Consider the following 24,221-nt stretch of genomic DNA (forward strand, 5'->3'; position numbering starts at 1 on the left):
TACTCACCTCTTGCAGAAGCTGGATCTTATTCTCCAGGAGCTCGTAAACATGCTCCGTCTCCTGCTGTCTCTCCTCAAACTGGCGCCGGAGCTCAGCTTCATTATGGCTGTTGATATTCTCCGCATCAGCGCTAAAACCACAGAACGTTAGCCAGTCACAGCCAGCTGTATAACTTAGCAAGTGGACCCATTCAGGCTGTTTCAGTAATTCTGAATCACACTGGTGAGAAGAAATTATTTGTGGAACTGCAATTATTCGTGGAACTGCAATTATTCGTGGAACTGCTCATTCCAACTTTTCAGATAATCTTTTAGGAATTCTAATTTGTATTGCTTGTCAGTCAGAATGTACTTGACACCCAAGAAGCTTCACTACTGCTACAGCTTTAAGAGGAAAAGCTTTCAGTTGAAAGGCAGGTAGTCATCAAACGGCTTAGAACTCAGCATCCATGTTCACTGCCACCTGTCCCTGGACTCTTCCATTTGGACTGCTCTCCCGGAGTCCTTTGCTCATTCCTTGACTTCTTGTTATTTGAACTTAGAGTGTTCCTTCCATTTAGGTTGCTGGAACAGAATATCCATCTGGACAGCCACAGAAAGGCTCTTGTCCTTTCTAGCCAGTAACCTGTAAACTGTCCTGAGTCTGGGCTACCTACCCAGAGTTCTATCCAGTTTCCCCATGGTCCCATGCAGAAAGTGGACATTTAATCTATGGAAGATCAGGGTTCTGGGCCAGCTTTGCTTCTCTGATGTCCTCAGGAATGAATGTCCAGGCACTAGCACGAAGCGGGTAAGGTGTCACCAGCTTATTTATAGCTGACAACAGCTGCCCTTAGATGTCTGAGGATTAGAATTTGAAGGCAGTATCAGGTGCTGAATGATCTTAATTCCGGTTGATTTTATTCCTGTTTTAAGCCATTTGTTGAGAACCACTGACCATCTTCTTGTTTTCAGGGTAGAGAGAACAATACTGAACCTTCACAGGCTCATGATAAAACAAAGGTGCTCTATCCAAGCCCAGGAGTATTTTAATATTAGGCCCAAGAGGTTGTGTCCATGGCAACTAAATGGAGCTTCTTTAAGGATTATAGAATTCCTTGGTCAAAGTGGACACTACTCAGCACTGTCCTGGAAACTATATTTATCTTGAGCTCATGTCATTATGCATCCTTTTGGGAGTAGAAGGGTCTTTGTTGTGCAAGTGATACCAGTCAAGAGAATAACCTAAGACCCCCCTAAATAGGCAGACCTCAGGAATAATAAACTTTTACTTTGACTCCATATTCCTTGATAAATGTAATAGACAACAGCAAAGTACAATATGGTAAGATTGAAGTTACACATTTTCTGAGTAACTCAGTTAGCCAGGAATGCCTGATTTAATAGGCTACAGCTGTTGTGAAAGCAGAAGTGCCTTGAACTTGATGCCAGACGTTGTGGGTTCTGCCACTCATCTGCAAAGACTTTAACACTCTGTACCTTAGCTTTCTCATTTCTAAAAATAGGATAATGCCACCTGATAAAAGGCTGAAATGATAATTAAAAATATACTATACAAATCTCAAAATTTATAACTCAATTGGTATTTCACATGTTCCTAAAATCTATAAGCTCATTTAATGCCTTAGTAAGTAATTGAGTAATATCAGCATACTGTGTACAGCTGAGTCTAGTTTGAGTATTCTAATATTGCTGGACTATCACTCTATTAATAAGTATCAAGAAATACTATAGAGATAGAAGGAATGCCAGATCAGATTGAATATATACTGATTCTAGGACATATTCTGAAAATTATTTTTAGTAAAAAATTCAGTAACATTTGTCATTTAAAACTAAGGGGTTTTTAAATTATAAAAGTAACCATGCTAATAATATTGGTATATAAAAATAATGAAGTCTTCTCCCTACCACAAATTCCAGTCTCACTCTCTTGATAAAAGCAATGTAAAAGTGTTTGGTATGTAACCCTGCAGTTTTTTCTATGCATACTCAACCAAGCACATGTACACATAGGTTGTTTGTCTTTACCTAAAGGATACTTATATTCTAAGTATCACTGAGCACTTTGCCCCTTAGTGTATCAGGGACTTCCCACCAGGATAATAATATATAGACCTAATTCATTTTTAATGACTGTATAATATTCCATAGTATGTTTATATTGAAATGTTTTCAACCATTGTCCTATTGATGGATAGTTTTTTTAATTTTTTTTGCAATTACAAAAAATGATGTGATTAATATCCTTATATATTTATCCTTTTATGCTTATATTTTTATTTATAATGAATCGATTCCTTTTAGGAATTATTTGATCAAAGAAAGTATTAATTTTTTACTTTCATAAGTAGTACTACATTCCAAAAATATTACCACAATTTGCATTCTTACCAGCAGTATATGAGAGTACCCATTTCCCCCGAATTCTGTGTCAACCCTGGATGTTCTTTGTAGATTATTGACCAGGAAGTTTACAGGCTTAGGTTTGATGACATTACAATCTACTTCAATGTCTCTCAGACTTAGAGAGCCCAAGGAAAAGAAGGCCCCTTGTCTCAGCTCCTGAATTGGATACAGCACTCAAATGCCAGAATTAAGGTTAAAGAATTTGGTTACAGCTAAATGAGCCAGACTCTGGAAAGAACCAAGAGCTCAACTAGTTCAAACTGCAACTCACCATGTTTTATCCAGATGCTGTCTCTTGTCCTGGAGTTCTCGTTTCAGGCTCTCTACTTCAACCTTCAACTCGATGTTCTGAAAAGCAAACAGGCCTTAATTATCATTAACTGCCACAGACACCCGGTTAGACAGAGAAAGACAAATATTATATGATACCACTTATACGTGGAGAAGGAAATGGCAACTCACTCCAGTATCCTTGCCTGGAGAATCCCACGGACAAGAGCCTGGTGGGCTCCAGTCCATGGGGTCGCAGAGAGTCGTACATGACTTGAGCGACTAACACACACAGATGTGGAATATAAAATATGACACAAATGAACTTATTTACAAAACAGAAACAGACTCACAGACATAGAAAACAAACTTATGATTACCAAAGTGGAAGTGGGAAATAAATTATAAGTATGGGGTTAACGAGTACATACCACTATACATACACATATCTGAATCACTTTGCTATACATCTGAAACTAACACAATATTGTAAATAACTAAGTAAGTTTTTTTTAAAATTTGCTATTATTACTTACAAAAACAATAGTTTTCCTTTCCTGACTGGGATAGCTGAAGTTCTCAGCCATAATCACATATTAAATTAATAATATGCCATACAAAGGAAAGAAAATAATTACACCAAAGGTGGAATATCCTGGGCACCTGCACACAAATAGATATTCAATCTAAGTAGAAAAGAGAAATGAAAAGGAAGGAAAAAAAGAATAAATACAGTTACTTCTCTAGGTTTTATCATTTTATCTATCCAAGCAAACAGACAACAAAGTTTATGAGCCTCACATAGAACTGCTAAAACAGTCTCATCTTATAAGATTAGATCGTAAATCTTTTGTTCTGGTGGATAACAATCAATTATTCTGGTGGATCAAGGTAATTTCATGGTAATTTCAAAATCTACCACATGGAAATGTAAGTACATTCCAATTTACAACATTAAATTTTAACCCTCTGTAACCATTCTCTTCAGAAAAATTCCTGCATAGTTAATCACATTTCTCCATTCTCCATTAGTAAGTATTCAAATGTAAACTGTTAAATTCTATATACAGCTGAAGAGAATCTGAATTTGACTGTATTTGCTTATCCTATCACCAAATGTTGTCAGCGCTTTGTCAAGATACCTATGCAAATGTATGTACTCAGGAAAGAGTGGCTGGGGAGGAGAGAGTCTCTCTCTTTCTACATGTCCCCAGAAGAGTATGGGGCTTCCCTTGTGGTTCCGATGGTAAAGAATCTGCCTGTAATGCTGGAGACCTGGGTTCAATCCCTGGGTTGGAAAGATTCCCTGGAGAAGGGAAAGGAAACCTACTCCGGTTTTCTTGCCTGGAGAATTAGTATCTAGAACTAGAGTACTAGGCTAACAATGAGTTTACAGATTAACTGTGTTTAGTTATATTTTCTCTGTGTTGGTAGCTTGTTTTGTTTCAGGAAACACCACTTGACTGGAATCTTAACACCAATCCATGGTAAACACAAAATTCTCCTGAACCGATTTCCATTCTTGGTGTTCAAAGTTCAATATACAATTAGGTTTAAAAAAAAAAAAAAAAAGAGTAACCAATTACCTGACTCCTTTCCAAGAATTTTTTAAAAAAAGATTATCCTTTTATTTGACACACCATACCTTTCCTGCCCCCCTTCCAGTTCTATTGAGATATATTTGACATACACCACTGTATAAGTTTAAAGGGTAGAGCATAATGACTTACATACATAATGAAATGAGCTTAGTGAACATTCATCATCCCATATAGATATAAAATTAAAGAACAGAAATTTTTTTCCAAGTCTTCAATTTTAACTCTATAAATTGATCCACTGTTCATATAATCTACAATGTGGCTATTCCTTTAAAAAATAGAGGTTTAAAAAATTCTGCTCCAGAAGAAGCTGTGACACAGTGAATCTCTAAAAAACAAACAAACCACCTTTCTTAAAAATCAAGATAAAATTTTTTGCCTGATCAGTTTAAAAAAAATTTTTTAATGCAAAATGTATCAATCCTTTCAGCATCAGAATAGATTCATTATTACCCATTATATTAATTAGGTGGAGAAGGAAATGGCAACCCACTCCGGTATTCTTGCCTAGAGAATCCCAGGGACAGCAGAACCTGGTGGGCTGCCGTCTATGGGGTGGCACAGAGTCAGATATGACTGAAACAACTTAGCATGTATGCATGCATTGGAGAAGGAAATGGCAACCTACTCCAGTACTCTTGCCTGGAGAATCCCAGCGACAGAGGAGCCTGGTGGGCTGCCATCTATGGGGTTACATAGAGTTGGACACGACCGAAGCAACTTAGCAGTAGCAGCAGCAGCATATTAATTAGCAACAGTTTTCACACTATGTTCCACAAATAAACAACATTACACCTAAAACAACTAGAGAAAGAAGAACATACCAAATCAACATTCAGAAAACTAAAATCTTGGTATCCAGTCCCATCACTTCACGGCAAAAAGATGGGGAGACAATGGAAACAGTGGCAGACTTTATTTTCTTGGGCTTCAAAATCACTGCAGATGGTGACTATAGTCATGAAATTAAAAGACACTTGCTCCTTGGAAGAAAAGCTATGACCAAGCTAGTGAAAAGTGAAAGTGAAAAGCACTCAGTCATGTCTGACTCTTTGCAACCCCAGGGACTTCTCCAGGCCAGAATACTGGAGTGGGGTACCCTTTCCCTTCTCCAGGAATGACCAACCTAGACAGCATATTAAAAAGCACAGACATTACTTTTGCCAACAAAGGTCTGACTAGTCAAAGCTATGGTTTTTCCAGTAGTCATGTATGGATGGGAGAGTTGGACTATAAAGAAAGCTGAGTGCTAAAGAATTGATGCTTTTGAACTCTGGTGTTGGAGAAGACTCTTGAGAGTCCCTTGGACAGCAAGGAGACCCAACCAGTCCATCCTAAAGGAAACCAGACCTGAATATGTACTGGAAAGACTGATGCTGAAGCTGAAACTCTAGTACTTTGGCCACCTGATTTGAAGAACTGACTCATTTGAAAAGACCCTGATGCTGGGAAAGAATGAAGGCAGGAGGAGAAGGAGACGACAGAGGACGAGATGGTTGGATGGCATCACTGACTCAATGGACATGAGTTTGAATAAACTCTGGGAGTTGGTAATGGACAGGGAGGCCTGGCTGCAGTCCATGGAGTCACAGAGTCAGACACAACTGAGCGACTGAATTGAACTGAAACAGACTCACAGATACAGAAAACAAATTTTGGTTACCAAAGGGGAAAGATTGGGGGAGGGATAAATTAGAAGTTTGGGATTAACAGATACACACCATTATATACAAAATTAGATAATCAACAATGACGTACTGTATAGCACAGGGAACTCTACTCGATATTCTGTAATAATCTATATAGGAAAGTAATTTGTAAAAGAATATACATATATATGGAAAACTGAATCACTTTGCTATACACCTGAAACTAACACAACACTGTAAATCAACTATACTCCAACATAAAATAAAAATTTAAACATATCAAAAGAGAAATGGTTTTACCTGATTAGTTCTTTAAAAAAGAGAACTTTAAAATTTTTTATTTACTTATTTTTGGATGTGCTCGTTCTTCATTGCTGCAGGGGCTTTCCTCTAGTTGCAGAGAGCCCTCTCTAGCTACAGTGTGCGGGCTTTTCCTTGCAGTGGCCTCTCTTGTTGTGGAGTCCAGGCTCTAGGGAATTTGGGCTTTAGCAGGTACACACAGGGGCTCAATAGTTGAGGCTCCTTGGTTCTAGAGCACAGGCTCAGTAGCCACGGCATACAGGCTTAGCTGTTCCACAGCATGTGGGATCTTCCCAGATCCGGAATTGAACCCATGTCTCCTGCATTGCCAGGCAGATTCTTTACCACTGAGCCACCAGGGAAGCCCTAGAAAAATGTACTTAATGTAAAAATGTATCAATCACTTCATCATTAGATTAGAAGATTACCTATTATGTTTTCTAGGTCAATAGTTTGCACACTGGCCCACCAATATTCCACAGACACTTTTAGGAGTGGGGGAGGGAGAAGTTTAAATTGAAAAAGTGTGGTCACAGCCTGAGAGTGTTAAAATAGCCTGCTTTGACTCTTGCAGGCCCCCTTCTCTTCCATTGTTAACAACACTCAGTGGGGAAACAGGTCATGTGGGGAATCATGAAGATGTGTAACATATATTTCTTACACTTGGTATGCTTGTAGTCCAGCTGAGAAAAGCAAAGTTCCAAGGTATGGATTTAAAATGCTAAAGGTGATGACTGATGAGGAAGTACAGGATATAGCCTAATGCAAAGAAGGTTTAATGTGTGGATAAAGAAAGTCACTGTAGATGAGTAAATATGGTATTAAGATAGAAATTGCTATACAATCCATTCAGTAGGTCACTTATTTCAAGCACAAATATTTTACATAGCAACATTCTAGAATAATTAAAGAAATTTTATTCATGATTTAATAAATAAACAAAATGTGGTATATCCATACAATGGAATGCTGTTAGGCCATAAAAAGGAATGATATATGCTACAACATGGCTGATCCTTGAATACATTATGTCAAGCAAAAGCGGTCACAAAGCCACACATTGTATGACTCCCTTTATATGAAATGTCCAGAGTAGACAAATCCAGAAAAATGAAGTCCATTGGTGATTGACTCAGGCTGGGGGAATTGGGGAGTGATGCTTAATGGGGAGGGGGTTTCCTTGTGGAGTGATAAAAATGTTCTAAAATTTACTGCCTTGATATTTGCACAACTCTGAATATTCTAGAAACACATATATATATATTAACTGTACACTTTAAATCAGTGAATTGATTTGGTATGTGAATTTTATTTCAATTAAATTGCTATAAAATATTTTCAAAAGCCCTAGGAAGTTACAGTGGTTATAATTAAATGGTAACAATGATTATATATTGTATATCATACATGCTGTTAAAATAGTCAACACCTAAGGAACATCATTATTGTATCTGAACTAAAGAGCAAAACTATACCTTGCCTTCAAGCATCTCTAGTGGAGGTTAGTACTGGGTATTTCAAAATCTCTTTCCAACCCTGGCTCTCCTCTCCAGCCCCCACAGTTACCACCCTAAGAGGTACTCCTTTCTTATCCCTGGGATCAGAATGAATAGTCTCAAAACTGATCTCCCCAACCTCAGTCTCTCTGTAACAGGAGGGAAAGGGACAGGGCACAACTTTTCACAAAATGACATAGCCCAAGGACACAACATAAATCACAAGAATCAAATGGGTCCAAGATGACAGAAATGTTGAATTTAAGTAGACCTTGATCCTCAATTAGCAAGCTAAATGACACACCCAGAGGCACCACGACAGTCCCAAAGCACTGTCAAAAGACCAAGGAGTGGGCAGTGGCCCAATTCCTGGAAATTTCCACCCCTTGCCCAAAATAGTTGGAATAATCCTCCCACTCATTCAGTTCAGTTCAGTTCAGTTGCTCAGTTGCGTCTGACTCTTTGCTACCCCATGGACACCAGCATGCCAGGCTTCCCTGTCCATCACCAACTCCCAGAGCTTGGTCAAACTCATGTCCATTGAGTTGGTGATGCCATCCAACCATCTCACCCTCTGTTGTCCCCTTCTCCTGCCTTCAGTCTTTCCCAGCATTCAAATGAATTCAGTTCTTCACATCAAGTGCAAAGTATTAGTGTTTCAGCTTCTGCATCAGTCCTTCCAATGAATATTCAGGACTGATTTCCTTTAGGACTGACTGGCTGGATTGCCTTGCATTCCAAGGGACTCTCAAGAGTCTTCTTCAACACCACAGTTCAAAAGCATCAATTCTTGAGTGCTCAGTTTTCTTTATGGTCCAACTCTCACATCCACATATGACTACTGGAAAAACCATAGCTTTGACTAGACAGATCTTTGTCAGTAATGTCTCTGTTTTTTAATATGTTGTCTAGGTTGGTCATAGCTTTTCTTCCAAGCAGCAAGCGTCCTTTAATATCATGGCTTCAGTCATCATCTGCAGTGATTTTGGAGCCCAAGAAAATAAAGTCTCTCACTAATTCCATTGTTTTCCCATCTATTTGCCATGAAGTGATGGGACTGGATGCCATGATCTTAGTTTTCTGAATGTTGAATTTTAAGCCAGTTTTTTCACTCTCCTCTTTCACTTTCATCAAGAGGCTCTTTAGTTCTTCTTCACTTTCTGCCATAAGAGTAGTGTCATCTGCATATCTGAGTTTATTGATATTTCTCCTGGCAATCTTGATTCCAGTTTGTGCTTCATCCAGCTCAGCATTTTGCATGATGTATTCTGCATATAAGTTAAATAAGGAGGGTGACAATATACTGCCTTGATGCACTCTTTTCCCAATTTGAAACCAGGCTGTTGTTCCACATCCAGTTCTAACTGTTGCTTCTTGATCTGCATACAGATTTCTCAGAAGGCTGGTCAGGTGGTCTGGTATTCCCTTCTCTTTTAGAATTTTCCACAGTTTATTGTGATCTACACAGTCAAAGGCTTTGGCACAACCAATAAAGCAGAAGTAGATGTTTTTCTGGAATTCTCTTGCTTTTTCCATGATCTAATGGATGTTAGCAATTTGATCTCTGGTTCCTCTGGCTTTTCTAAATCCAGCTTAAACATCTGGAAGTTCACGGTTCACATACTATTGAAGCCTGCCTTGGAGAATTTTCAACAGTACTTTACTAGCGTGTGAGATGAGTGCAATTGTGAACATTCTTTGGTATTGTCCTTCTTTGGGACTGGAATGAAAACTGACTTTTCCAGTCCTGTGGCCACTGTTGAGTTTTCCAAATTTGCTGGCATATTGAGTCCAGCACTTTAACAGCATCACCTTTTAGTATTTGAAATAGCTCAACTGGAATTCCATCACCTCCTCTAGCTTTGTTCATAGTGATGCTTCCTAAGGCCTACTTGACTTTGCGTTCCGGGATGTCCCACTCATTAGCATATGAAATTACCCAGCCTATAAAAACTAACCACGTCATATTTTGTGGCCGCACTTGCCCTCTGCAATGGCCCACACTCTGTATGTGGAGTGTGCTTCTCTCTGAATCTGAATAAATCCACTTCTTACCTATACTTTGTCTCTCACTGAATTCTTTCTGTGATGAGACAACAAGAACCTGAGCTTCATTTCCATGATAAGTCATTTCAGTCATGTCTGACTCTTGCAACCCCATGTACTGTAGCCCGCCAGGCTCCTCTGTCCATGGGATTCTCCAGGCATGAATACTGGAGTGGTTTTCCATGACCTTCTCCAGGGGATCTTCCTGACTCAGGAAATCGAACGTGCATCTCTTGTGTCTCGTGCTTTGAGAGGCAGGTTCTTTACCACTAGCGCCACCTGGGAGCTTCAATAGGTCCTGAGTTTTGGCAGGGTTTGAGTCCTGGTCACGTAGGTTCAAGTCTGAATCTGAGGTAAATGATTTCATCTCCACCATTTAAATCTCTAATTAGTTTACTGCCTTTACTCAGAAATCTTTTCAAGGTTTTTAATTGAATAGCAATTAAATTTTACACAACTCAGCTTGAGAATGGAATCTACTCAAAACTGGACCTCAACTTACCTATCCAGCTTTGTCTGCCATCACACTCCACCAGCCCAGCTGGATTTCTCCCACACGTCCTATGCTTTCCAACTAACACGCCACTATTCTCCCTTCAGCTTCATCGTTCAATGCCATGTCCCATGAGGCCTTACTTCACCTCCCCATTAAAAATCATTTCTTTTGCCTCTAATTTTTCACAATGATCATTCTTTTTGTATTTCAATATTGACACACCATACGCTTTGTCTTTCTACCTGCCCTTTTACCCTTCTGAATGACAGATTCCCTTGGGATAGAGAAAAACGATGGTGTGGTGGAACCAGCCAGATGTGATGACAAGCATGTCATCTTAATGCCTTTCAGCTCTGTGATGCTGGAACATCAGTTTTAGGACAGCAGACCTCAAAAGGCAGAAATCCCTTTCTGCCACTTACTACCTGGTGACCTTTTTTGCGTAAGTTACTTAACCTCTTAGAACCTAATTTTGTCATCAATAAAATGGGATTATAAACATTACCTTGAGAGGTCTAGTGAGGGGTAAATGAGATAACCCAAGTACCCAGCACAGTGCCTCATTCAAATAGCTAGAGGCTGTGACTAAGACGCCTTCAGTGCTTTGAGGCTGTATGTGTAGCAAGTGCACTGGAGGAGTGAGCTAACCAGTCAACCATCCGACCAAGCAACAGGAACAGATGCACACAGGCAGAAGTAGGATGACAATATGTTTGTTGGAGAAAAAGGAGATTGGATAATGCTGTCTGAGTGTGCTGTGGTGTGCTCAGTTATGTCTGACTCTTCACTACCCTATGAACTGCAGCCCTCCAGGCTCCTTTGTCCATGGGATTTCCCAGGCAAGAATACTAGACTGGGTTGCCATTTCTTCTTCCAGAGAATCCTTTCAACCCACGGATCCAACCCATGTCTCCTGCATCTCCTGCACTGGCAGGTGAATTCTCTACCACTGAGCCACCAGGGAAGCATGTATCTCTTAGAGAATATTCACAGTTTAAAACAGAGAAGGACTTTGAAGGCTTCAAATAAACAGTGTTTTGTATACTTTTTCGTGTAAGTATTCAAAACACTTTTTATCTGAAGTCTTAAAAAGACCTCTGTTTTAAACTGTGAATATTCCCTAAGAGGTATATTATTAACTCATTGAAGATAAAAGGTTGCTAAAACTGAGGCATGAAATGGAAAAATAACTTGCCCCAGCTCAACTCAAGTCACTAGTGAAATTACCAAACACAGTTTAGAATTCCAGCCTCCTCTTCTACCTTTCATCCTCTCCCATAACAGGGAGAAACATTCTATTCCTGTGCCTAGTCTTCTCCAAGACTCAGAAGCACTAACGAAGATTTCCAGACCTTAAAATGGGCAGTTTAAAGAGAAAGGTGAGATGGTATTAGGAAATGATCTTAAATTGGCCCAGCCAATATGGAGAACACTCTGGAGTTTCCTTTAAAAATGAAACACAGAGCTCTTGTGGGCTTCCCTAGTGGTTCAGTGGTAAAGAATCCTCCGGCCAATGCAGGAGACTTGAGTTCAATCCCTGGGTCAGGAAGATCCCCTGGAGAAGGAAATGGCAACCCACTCCAGTATTCTTGCCTGGAAAATCCCATGGACAGAGGGGCATCATAGGCTACAGTTCATGGGGTCGCAAAGAATCAGGCACAACTTAGTGACTAAACAGCAATAACAAAAGAGCTGCTGCAGGGAAGGGCCAATTCTGACTCCATGTTGGATTTGTTTCTTTGATTTTAACCTTTGCTTGTCATTGTTTTTGTTATTATAATTGCTTGCTTCAGGGAACCCTGCCCCTCTGACTGACTGTTAAACTAGAGTGCCTTTGTTCAGCTCACAGGTGGCTCAGACGGAAAAGCATCCGTCTGCAATACAGGAGATCCAGGTTCCATCCCTGGGTTGGGAAGATCCCCTGGAGAAGGAAATGGCAGTCCACTCCAGTATTCGTGCCTGGAAAATCCCATGGACGGCGGATCCTGGTAGGCTACTGTCCATGGGGTCACAAAGAGTCAGACACGACTGAGCCACTTCACTTCACTTCATCTGTGAATAGGCTTCCCTGGCAGCTCAGATGGTAAAGAAGTTCAGAAGATCTGGGTTCAGTCCCTGGGTTGGAAAGATCCCCTAGAGAAGATAATGGCTACCCACTCCAGTATTCTTTGAACAGAGTATTCCATGGGGTTGCAGAGAGGCAAACAAGAAGACACAACTGGACAACTGACATTTTCACCTGTGAATGGTTGCAACAAAGAGATTAACATTTTCCCTCCGTAAAGTTGGCCATTCTAGGAGAGATTTGCAAGAAAATGGTCTTCTTACTTTACTACTCAACTCCTCTCCATCTCTGTTCTATGAAAGAACCTGGCATACAGACCCTGACAAGATGGTTATTTGGGGACATTAATTTGCCATCTTCTTGGTCACTCATATTCCTTGTCTCAACACCTTGTCTCCAATCAATTGGCCTGTCGTGTAGTGAGCAGATGTCAATGTTCATCGCAGCACTATTTACAATAGCCAAGACATGGAAACAGCCTAAATGTCCACTGACAAACGAATGGATAAAGAAAATGCAACACCTATACACAATGGACTATTACTCAGCCATTAAACAGAATGAAATAATGTCATTTACAGCAACAAGGATGGGCCTAGAGATTTTCATATTAAGCAAAGTTAAGTCAGACAAAGACAAATATCATACATTATCACTTATATGTGGAATCTAAAAAATGATAGAAATGAACTTATTTATAAAACAGAAATACACTCATAGGCTTCAAAAACGAACTTATGATTACCAAAAGGGAAAGAAAGGTGGGGGCAGGGATAAATTAGGTTGGGATTAACATTTCCATACTTCTATAAACAATAAACAAGGGCCTACTCTATAGCACAGAGAACTCTACTCAATACGCTGTAATGACCTATATGGGAAAATAATCTGAAAAAGAACAGATAAGTATATCAGTTCAGTTCAGTTGCTCAGTCATGTCCGACTCTTTGCAACCCCATGAACTGCAGCAAGCCAGGCCTCCCTGTCCATCACCATCTCCCGGAGTTCACTCAAACTCACATCCATCAAGTCAGTGATGCCATCCAGCCATCTCATCCTCTGTCGTCCCCTTCTCCTCCTGCCCCCAATCCCTCCTAGCATCAGAGTCTTTTCCAATGAGTCAACTCTTTGCATGAGGTGGCCAAAGTACTGGAGTTTCAGCTTTAGCATCATTCCTTCCAAAGAATACCCAGGACTGATCTCCTTTAGAATGGACTGGTTGGATCTCCGTGGAGTCCAAGGGACTTGCAAGAGTCTCCTCGAACACCACAGTTCAAAAGCATCAATTATTTGGTGCTCAGCTTTCTTCACAGTCCAACTCTCACATCCATACATGACCACTGGAAAAACCATAGCCTTGACTAGATGGACCTTTGTTGGCAAAGTAATGTCTCTGCTTTTGAATATGCTGTCTAGGTTGGTCATAACTTTCCTTCCAAGGAGCAAGTGTCTTTTATTGCAATCACCATCTGCAGTGATTTTGGAGCCCCCCAAAATAAAGTCTGACACTGTTTCCACTGTTTCCCCATCTATTTCCCATGAAGTGATGGGACCAGATGTCATGATCTTTGTTTTCTGAATGTTGAGCTTTAAGCCAACTTTTTCACTCTCCTTTCACTTTCATCAAGATGCTTTTTAGTTCCTCTTCACTTTCTGCCATAAGGGTGGCAGATATATAACTAAATCTCTTCGCTGTATATCTGAAACTAAAACAACATTGTAAATCAACTATACTCCAATGCAAAATTTAAAAACAGACAATTATTACATTAAAAAATAAATTATGTTATGGTTAAAAACAAAGCCCTTATTGGTTAGAAGTACATTCTGACGTCTTTCCAGATGCAGTGCTGTGATGTCTGACAGTTGCTGTGAGGAACCAAGAGGACAGAATCTTTAGGATGCTGGTAACTGTTGAAGTTGGTGACAGGTACATGGGTCCCCATACTCAGGATAGGTACATGGGAGCACTGTTCATTTTATCATTATCTGCTTTTGAAAATTTTCCTAATGAAAAATCAGAAAGGGTATTTTCATCATGAAAATGTAGATGTCCATATTCTTTATTACTTTTACCTCTGGAATTCTCTAAACTACGGTCGTAGATAGCAAAGAACACCTGGCTCCCTATACCTGTAGCAGCACCTTTCAGCCACTGGACTTCCAGAAAACAGTGGTGCTGAGTCTATTTCCCAATATTGACGGATAAAGAAAATACACCTGCCTCTTAAACTGGGGGACTCAAAATGCAACTTGGTCACAGGGAGAAAAGATCTGCAGAAATAAATGAGAAGCAAGGTTCTTCAGAGACGAACCTGCAATTTCTTTAACTGGGCAGACGGAACTAATAAAAGCACAGTTCTCTCACTTGCCGCCTACCCTCTTTCCAGTCTCCTTCAACTCTCACCCTGCCTCACACTCTCTCCTTCTCCCTCCTCCTCCCCCCACTCAACTCACCCAGCTGGAACAGACCCTTCTGGTCTGACACAGTGATGTCATCGGTCATTAACCAGTGGCTATCTTTTCTGAAAACCAGAGTTCTGAGTGATAATAGTTTATGGCAAGAGTTTCCAAGACTCTGCTGACCACCTTCTTCACCTCTAAACCAAGGGCGTCTGCTGATTGAGGAATCAATCATACAAGTGCCCTTGGACACCAACAAGGCTTTGTCTGAGCTGCTCTTAGCCTGTGATGTCTTTTGTCTTCTTTCTAAAACTGTTCTTAATTACATGCATGCTTGTGCCTGCGCAATTGCTCTGTTTAAACATCCCCACCCCACCCCCTCCAGGAAACTGCCCAATCCCCCAGTCAGAACTTAACAACTCATTTCTCTTCACTCTCACTGAACTTTATTTGTCACTAAAACAGCTATAATTTTGTATCCATACTAAGACTCTTCTGAAAGTGAAAAGAGGTGCTGTCACAAATATACCAGGACAACCAGCAAAATCAGGACTGTTCTGAGTAAACCAGGACTCAGTCATCTGACACCTCTCTAGCACAGCACTCACCTCACTCTGCTTTGATTAGGTATATAAAATGTCTGGTTCCCTGTCTAGATTTTAATATCTGGAGAAGTACTTTGCCCTCAGTGCATGCAAGCATGCATGCTAAGTCACCTGAGTCGTGTCTGACTCTGTCCGACCCATGGAGTGCAGCCTGCCAGGCTCCTCTATCCATGGGATTCTCTAGGCAAGAATACTGGAGGGTATTCTTGGTTGCCCTGCCTTCCTCCAGGGAATCTTCCCAACCCAGGGCTCAAACCCACATCTCTTTTGTCTCCTGCATTGGCAGGTGAGTTTTTTTTACTACTAGTGCCACCTGGAAACCCTCAGTAGCTCTCAGTATATGTTTATGGAATAAACCCTTCATCATCTGTCTTAAATTGCTAACTTACATGTTTGTTACAGTGTTTATCCTCAGATTTGTGTGTGTGTGTGAGTGTGTGTTGTATGTATCAACTAATCTTCAAGCACTCTGGGGGAAGAGATTATGTCTTATCTTATATTTCATAGTTTGTTTAGTTAGGGGAAGAGCACAAATTCAAAAAAATGAAAAAGAAAGTTTGACAGCATACCAGTATACATTCACTGACAACATCAGCAAGTAAGCTATGTATCAGAGATTAACACTTGCAAGAAATAAAGTGCTTTTTGATGTGATAAATGAATTGCTGCTGCTGCTGCTAAGTCACTTCAGTCGTGTCCGACTCTGTGCGACCCCACAGACGGCAACCCACCAGGCTCCCCCGTCTCTGGGATTCTTCAGGCAAGAACACTGGAGTGGGTTGCCATTTCCTTCTCCAATGCATGAAAGTGAAAAGTGAAAGTAAAGTCACTCAGTCATGTCTGACTCTTAGCAACCCCATGGACTGCAGCCTACCAGGCTCCTCCGTCCATGGGATTTTCCAGGCAAGAGTACTGGACTGGGGTGCCATTGCCTTCTCCGGATAAGTGAATTAGGGTCACTGAATGAAAGAAATGAGTATTACATCAGTAGGAAACAAGCCAGGGAGAAGCAGGCCTTCCATAGAAGAGCCTTTACTTAGAACAAAAGTAAACATGGCCAGATCTTACTCTAAATCAATTCTGTAAACTACAGGAATTCAAAAAAAAAAAGGAATTCAAAAATTATAGTAGTTTAATAGGAGCAAGAGTCTCAAACTCTTGAGAGCAGATCCTCTTATAATTTGATTATTAACCCAAATGGAAAAGTAACTCTGGTAGATGGGTTTTATTTTAAAATGCTTTCTTCTCTTTTTAGGATGATACCCCTTCTAGGAAAAATGTGGTTCAGAAGTATTTTTTGTTCCCAGTGTATTTCTTTTCCAGACTTTGCTGGTACCCCTGGGGCAAAGCATTAGCTCTGTAACACAGGATGAAGTACTGAGTATTTTCATAAGGGGTTCTGCAATCTGTCTCCACAAGGGACAAAGGGTTGGTCCCTACACAATACCTAGAAACAACATTTTAGTAGCTTCCAAGTGAGTTGTTTCGTAGATGAGATTTCTTTTCACTCACCTAATTTTAAAACTAAAATAGAACCTTAGAAGGTCTAAATATTTGGCTCTTTCATTAACTGTGTGACCTTAGACTAGCCACCTCCAGAGCTTTATATTTTTATCCAATCAATTAATTTGAATCAGAGCCTCTCCCTCTTGCCCATAAGAATTATAATACCACCTGCATTGCTCATCTTCTCTGTTGATGTGAGATGTTTAGCTGGAAGGTGTTCAAATGCAAATCATGGAAGTTCTCAGACCCTCAGATGGAGGAAAGACCTTATTCAGAGATGCAATTCCTGCCTTTGTACAGATTCCAGGTTCACTGTCATTCATGAATACAGTTAAGCCCCACATTAGACATGTAGGCTGTCCCAGCTTATGACAAGAAGAGCTCACTGCCAGGGAAAAGACAGTAGGGTGGTGTGTCCCCAGCCTCAGTAATCAGAAGACTACAAGGCCAGGCACTCTCCTGCCAGAGACTGCTTTAGTGTCCAGTCCTCCAGAGAAATGGGAAAAAAAAAACAAGTGGAAAGTTTCAATTTATACAATACAAAATACAAGGACCTATATCCAGATGGCAAAACTATTCCAGGTCACTCTTTCAAGCCCAACCCACATCAGTCCCTTGTAGTGGCCTGAAAATGATACCAATCCCTCCCCAGCCCAATTTACCTTGATGAGACAAACACAGACATCCACCTGTGAGTAAGCACTGAGGCTTACTTCTAAGTGGCCAGGTTATTTGGACAGACACAGCCAGAGTGCACGTGTGTGTATGTGTGTGTGTGTGCGTGTGTGCATACATGTGAGAAAGAGAGACAGAAAGGGTGCTGCCTGGACAGAAGACAGGTAGCTAATTTGTGAGATGGTAACATTTGTTTATTCATTTTTTTAAATCAAAAATTTACTGAGCATCTCCTTTGAATATGTAAGGCACTCTAAAAAGTACTAAAAAGAGCAAGGCAGACACAATCAGTCCTCAGGGAATTTACAGCCTATGGAGCAATCAGACAGACAATTATAGTAGACTGTGATAAACAAGAGAGACCCACAATCAGATAGATGTATGGAAACACACACAGGTGGCAGATATAAATAGTATCAGACACATAAATCAATGCAAATCCATCCTATAACTCCTACCTTCAGCCTCCAAAGAAACGTCCCTAGATTTAATGCAAGATATGTCATACCTTGAGTGGCCCTTCTTTCAGGGAGGAGGAATATAAACCTGAAACTACTGTGCTGCCAAGGGAAAATAAAGAATCCTATACTTAGTGCAGTGGTTTGGTGAAGAGTACAGACTTTTGAACTAAATTGGCCTGGGTTCAAATACTTACTCTCTCACATTCCACTAGGTTGAATTATATGAAAGTGCAGATATTCAACCTTTTTTTTTTTCTATGACTTCACATAGTTCCACAGAGTTCATCCTCTGTATTCTAAATAAATTATTCAACCTAAGCTGTAGTTTCTTCAGGTTCTTATAATCACCAACTTTCAGGGATACAGTGAAAATTAGATGAAAAGACATAAATAAAAATACATCATATTAACAGGTATTCAATAAATATTAGTTTCCCCAAACGCAGTAAGATGTATGAATCATAAGGAGATTTCTGGTCAACCCTGAATTTAGAAACTCAACAAAGAAAGATTAAAGTTAGGTTAAATGATAAAATGATAGATTAAAATTTTGGATTTTGATGTGGGAGAGGTTGCATGTTGGGAGAGGGGCAGGGGACATATAAGAATTCTCTGTGCCTTCTGTTCAGTTTTACTGTGAACCTAAAACTGCCCTAAAAAAAATAAAATTAATCTCAAAATATGGGGAAAGATGTGAGGTGTCCTGGGCATGCTTTATTTAGACTCTGAGCTCAGAGGTCCCAATATACACACTGCCTTGGTGTTCACAATGATCTCCAACTTAAAACTCTTCTCAGTCCCTCTGTTAAAATCTTGGTCGAGTCCCAGAAGCCTCTGTTGATCTGGCCCTACTGAACTAGCAAGTGAGAAAACATCTATATAAATACCAGTGATCTCAGTGAGTGCCCTCCCCCCCCACCCCGTCCCCAGCACATTCCTTAGCAGGACAAACCTCTCCCTCTCGACCGGAGCCTCTCTGTTCACAAATAGGACTGGCTGGGCCTAATTTAGAAAAGTGCAGGCCTCTTAGGAAAGTCAGGGGTGAGGCTGGAGCCCCTGCAATCCCAGAACACCTTGTGTGGAGACAGGAACCCGGCCCCACAGAAGGCGCTGAAAGGGGTGCTCAGAATGACTAGTTTCCATCAGCTGTTTAGAAACTGGAGTTCAGAGGAGCCGTCCTGTGCTTTAATTTCCCTTTGGGCAGCAGGTATAGAAGTGGGATAAGTGGAAATTTACTTTGAAGTTATAAAGCATAAAAAATATATTAATTCTTCTGCAGATAAATTGGTGTACAAACTTAGGCCTCCTAAATATTTTAAAATTCTCTGTGGCACCTAACATGATCTGACATTTATCCCAAAATTCAGCTCTCAGTTCTAGATTGACATTCGCTTTGATCTACTTTCCAAAAAAAAATAATGCCACTCATTGGTGTTCTGCAAAATCCGGACAGTTTTTCTTACACTGAAACTTACACTACAAAATGAGATCAAAGTTCTAACACTTGGCAGTCACTGCTCCCTTGGAAGCCTAGCTGTGTTCTGAAGTCCTAGTATCAGGCAACTCCTCCGAAGTTTTATCTGTGCCTGAGACCAGAGAGAAATTTAGACTGAAGATGCTAAGCTGTGTCATCCATGATGGCAGTTATTGAACACTTCAGGTGTGCCTACTCTAAAATGAGATGTGCCATAAGGATTTCAAAGACTTAATACACACTGGATTTCAAAGACTAACTGCAACAAAAGAGTACAGAATCTTAATAATTTTTAATGTTGATTTCATGTTGAAATGATATTTTGAATATGTTCGTAACATTAATTGACTTTTAATGTGGCCACTAGAAAATTTTAAATTACATCTGTGGCTTACATTAAATTTCTCTTGTACAGTGAGGCTCTATAAAATGTTAGGAAAAAAAGAGGCACTAGTTTTAAGTACCAGAGAAGGCAATGGCACCCCACTCCAGTACTCTTGCCTGGAAAATCCCATGGACAGAGGAGCCTGGTAGGCTGCAGTCCATGGGGTCGCTACTAGTTGGACACAACTGAGCGACTTCACTTTCACTTTTATGCACTGGAGCAGGAAATGGCAACCCACTCCAGTGTTCTTGCCTGAAGAATCCCAGGGACAGGGGAGCCTGGTGGGCTGCCATCTATGGGGTCGCACAGAGTCGGACATGACTGAAGCGACTTAGCAGCAGCAGCAGTTTTAAGTACATTAAATGAGGACATGTCCTGACTAGCATGGATGACCACAATTAATCCCATGGTGTAAGAGTATTTGTTTGAATTTTGGGGGCTTATGGTATTTATCAATCAGGGCTTCCCAGGTGGCTCAGTGGTAAAGAATCCACCTGCCAATGCAGGAATTGTGGGTTCAGTCCCTGGGTCAGGAAGATCCCCTGAAGGATGAAATGGCAACCCACTTCAGTATTCTTGCCTGGAAAAATCCCATGGACAGAGGAGCTGGGCAGGTTATGGTCTGTAAGGTCACAAGAGAGTCGGACATGACTTAGTGACTAAACAACAACAACATGATATTCATCAATCAACAAAATACAGAAGTGACTCTAACTAATTATAAATGGACCAAAATTATTTAGAGGGTGATAACAGGCACCACACTGAAGGACTGCGATCACAGTTCTACTCAAATTATGCTCAGACACTAAACTGCCAGTGGCAGGGGGCAGAGACTCCCTCTATCTTCTCACCACTTTATCCCCATTACTAGCATGACACCCACACACAGAAGTGCCCAAACATGGAAGATAATTATATATTTATCAAATGAATGGGTACTGTTAAAAATAAAAACATAACTCAGTCTTCAAACAATTCTCACTGTAAAGAATTTTCTCTGAACTGTTTCTTTTCTCCACTTGCTCACTTCCTACTTCTCCTAACACTTCTCCTGGAGAGACTTCTGAGTTTCAGGAAGAGTTGGAGATTCACCTGGAATACTCCAAAGCCAGTCTGTGGGCTCTCTGGTGTAGGAGACAGCCAAGGATGGAAAGGGGGTCTCCTCTTTCATCTGTGCAGCTAAGCCTCTTTTGCAGCTTCCAGGGTGTTTGCAATCCATCAACACAAACTTTCTGAGTTTCTATTACAGGCTCAACAATGTTGAAGAGAATGTTGAAGGCAACAGAGTAAGTTGGAGATTAATGCAACCCACAAAGTGTTCATAATCTAGAAGGAGAGATAAAAAATGTACACACAGAAAGATAATTTCCAGCCAGGGGTTAAACACATGCGCCAAATTATGTATCTAAATGTCTACAAGAGTGCAAAGAGTAAAAGATGGTTTCAGGCAGTGGTGATGAGGAAAGGTCCACCTGGGGAAGTGGAATCTAAGTTGGACTCTGAAACCTGAGTAGGGTTTGAATAAGCAGAGAAAAAGGATACAGGTATTCCAGGTGTGAACAAGGATGTATCAGCAGGAATTGATACATGTGAGGGAGACTGAATCACTCTTGGAACGTGTCTTAAAATACGTAGTGAGAGAATAAAGCTTGCTTCCTACTTCACTGAGAATATTGAAGTTACTAGAAGAAAACCCTTGACGGTCTCCTACCACCATATCCATCAATCTACCAGCATCTGTTCTCACAAACTTTCTGCTTGGGGCCACAGGTCAGCTAGGCAAACCCCCCCCATCTAAAGCCAAACCTTCCACTTAAGCATTAGGTCCCATTCTCTCTACTTCTCAAAAACAATATCCAGAAAGTCTTCTCCATCAATATTTTACTTTCATTGGAAAATTCCATTGGTATACAAGATGCTACTATTATTCATTTATCTTTTAAAAAGTCTTCTATGGACTCTTTACCCTTGTCACTGCTCCATTTCTTTGCAAAGGATACTTTGCAACAAAACTCAACACAATCAGTCGTACTCATCGACTCCAATTCCTCTCCTCCCATTTTTTTGTTAAACTGACTGCAGTCAGGCTTTTGCCTCCACCACTCTACAGAAACATTCATGTTGCAAAATCCAAAGGTCAGTTCTTAGTCACCATGCACTTGAGCAATGAGCAGCATTTCAAAAGGTCGCTCCCTCTCCCTTCCATTGTATGTTCTCTTCACTTGGCTTCTGGGATCTGCACTCTGTGCGTTTTCTTCCCACTTCACCAGTTACATATTCTACATTTCCTTTGCTGATTCTTCCTCCTTTCCTCAAACTATCAACATAATCTGGGGGCTTAGTCTTTGATCCTTTTATCTTCTGCATTGGGAGATCTTATTCCCTTAGCAATCTGTAGTGTTAAAAAGGAGTAAACTACTGACAAATAACATGGGTGAACATCAAAATCATTATGCTAAGTGAAAGAAGCCCAACTCTAGACTCTATATGATTCTACTCACACAAAATTCTAGAACAGATAAAAACTAAGCTGTAGACTGAGCGACTGAACTGAACTGAACTGAACTGAAGCTGTAGACGGAAAGCAGATCGGTGGTTTTCAGCAGTCCAAGATGTAAAAAAACTGGCACCAGCGGGACCCAGGGCAGCTTTAGAGGGGGATGGAAATGTTTCAGTTGTGGGGTAATTGTTACATGGGTGTATGTATTGGTTAAACTTCAAACTGTACACTTTATTAAGTTGATTTAAACAAAAAGATGAAAGGAAAGCAGAACTGATAAAGGAAATGGCCATGCAAATCACCAAGCACAAAGGGTGAGTAAGGAGCTCAGCACCAGGACCACCGGTGAGGTGGAGTCACTGCCTCAGGCCAGCCTTAAGGGCTGTAAATGCTTCAGCAGTAAAACACAGGCATAAATCTTCCTTCATGTTTATTGACTCCCATCCCTTCTCACATCTGTAAAACAAAGTTGCAAAAAGATACGGGAGGATCATGTGGTGGGCAGACTTTAACAGGGCTCCCCATGATCCCTGCCTTCATGTTCATGTTTTTGCGTAATCCCCACCCCCCGAAGTTTGGCAGGGTGTGCAACTTGCTTTCAACCGATAGCATATGGCAAAGGTGACTGACTTCTCCTAGAGCTTCTCCTTGCTGACTTGATGAAGTAAGCAAACACGTGGGGAAAGTCCACGTGGCAAGGAACAATACAAGGCTTCAAAGAACTGTGGGCAGCTCTAGCCAAGATCCAGCAAGAAGTCTGAGCCCTTAGTCCTACAAGGAAATAAATTCTGCCAACAACTTGAGTGAGCTCAGAGGCAGATTCTTCCCTAGTCAAGCCTCCAGATGAGAATTCAGAATGGCCAATTCTTTGATTGTAGCCTCCTGAAGCCCTAGGCAGGAAAGTTGGCTAAACTGTGCGTGAGGACTTCCCTGGTGGTCGAGTGGCTAAGACTCCATGCTCCCAATGCAGGGGGCCCAGTTTCCATCCCTGGTCACAGAGCAAGATCCTGCCACTGTAACTAAGACCCAGTGCAGCCAAAAAAATCTGGGAAAAAAAAGCTGTGCCTGAACTACGGACTCATGTAAACTGTGAGATAACAAATATGTATATGTTTTAAAAATCACTTTCTAAATGTGGCCTCTCCTGACTACACTTTAATGCTATAACCTGCCCTCTACTCTTGTGCTTTTTAACCTCCGTATTCTACTTTTACCTCACCATGAGAACTTCTCACTTTCCAGCATTCTACATATGTTATTTAATATTTACTATTTATTGTCTGTTTCCTCACAGTAGAATATAAATTCCATGAGGGTAGATATGCTCATCTGTTTTGTTCATTTATATGTAAGTATATACATACACATATATACACACACAAACTGTATATATTAATATAAATATATTCCAATCACCTCCCATAGCACCTGGAACACAGCAGGTATTCCTAAATATTTTCAAATGAATGAGGACTAATGCTTAAATTTCAACTAGGATCAATTATTTTTATTCTTGCAGAGACAGAACATAGCTAATCACTGTCACATACCGAGGCTTCTAAAATTTACTACTAGGTGACCTCTGAGTCTCTAAATTAAAAATCCCAATTCCATTGCACTATTATCATAAGCCTCATTTTTTATTTTTTACGATTGACTATTTCCCAATTTCCTCTCAATTTCTGGAGGTCTATACAGCTCAAGTCTGACAGGGCAGTGTACGGGGATAAAGACAGCCCAGTTTCTACTATGTTCCACAAGGCAATTTGTATCTGTTTAACGAGTAAAATAAGGTCAATGCCACCTTTTAGGGCAGATTCATCAATGAGACAATGCCACCACTTCCTGACACAATCTTGGTGAAAAGCACCATGAAA

General features: G+C 40.6%; 1 protein-coding gene across 9 annotated transcripts in view; it reads right to left on the reverse strand.

Annotated features, from left to right (window-relative positions):
* PDE4DIP (phosphodiesterase 4D interacting protein) overlaps window positions 1-24,221 on the reverse strand; it is a 240,281-nt gene that overhangs the window by 112,401 nt on the left and 103,659 nt on the right. For all 9 annotated transcript variants that reach the window (XM_068966238.1, XM_068966236.1, XM_068966239.1 and 6 more), the window contains 2 exons: window positions 2,681-2,757; window positions 8-131 (listed from right to left, as the gene is read on the reverse strand). In XM_068966238.1, the coding sequence (XP_068822339.1) occupies window positions 8-131; window positions 2,681-2,757 (201 nt within the window). The remainder of the gene's footprint in view (window positions 1-7; window positions 132-2,680; window positions 2,758-24,221) is intronic.

This window comes from Capricornis sumatraensis, chromosome 2 (genome assembly GCF_032405125.1).
Source record: "Capricornis sumatraensis isolate serow.1 chromosome 2, serow.2, whole genome shotgun sequence".
Taxonomy (NCBI): Eukaryota; Metazoa; Chordata; class Mammalia; order Artiodactyla; family Bovidae; genus Capricornis; species Capricornis sumatraensis.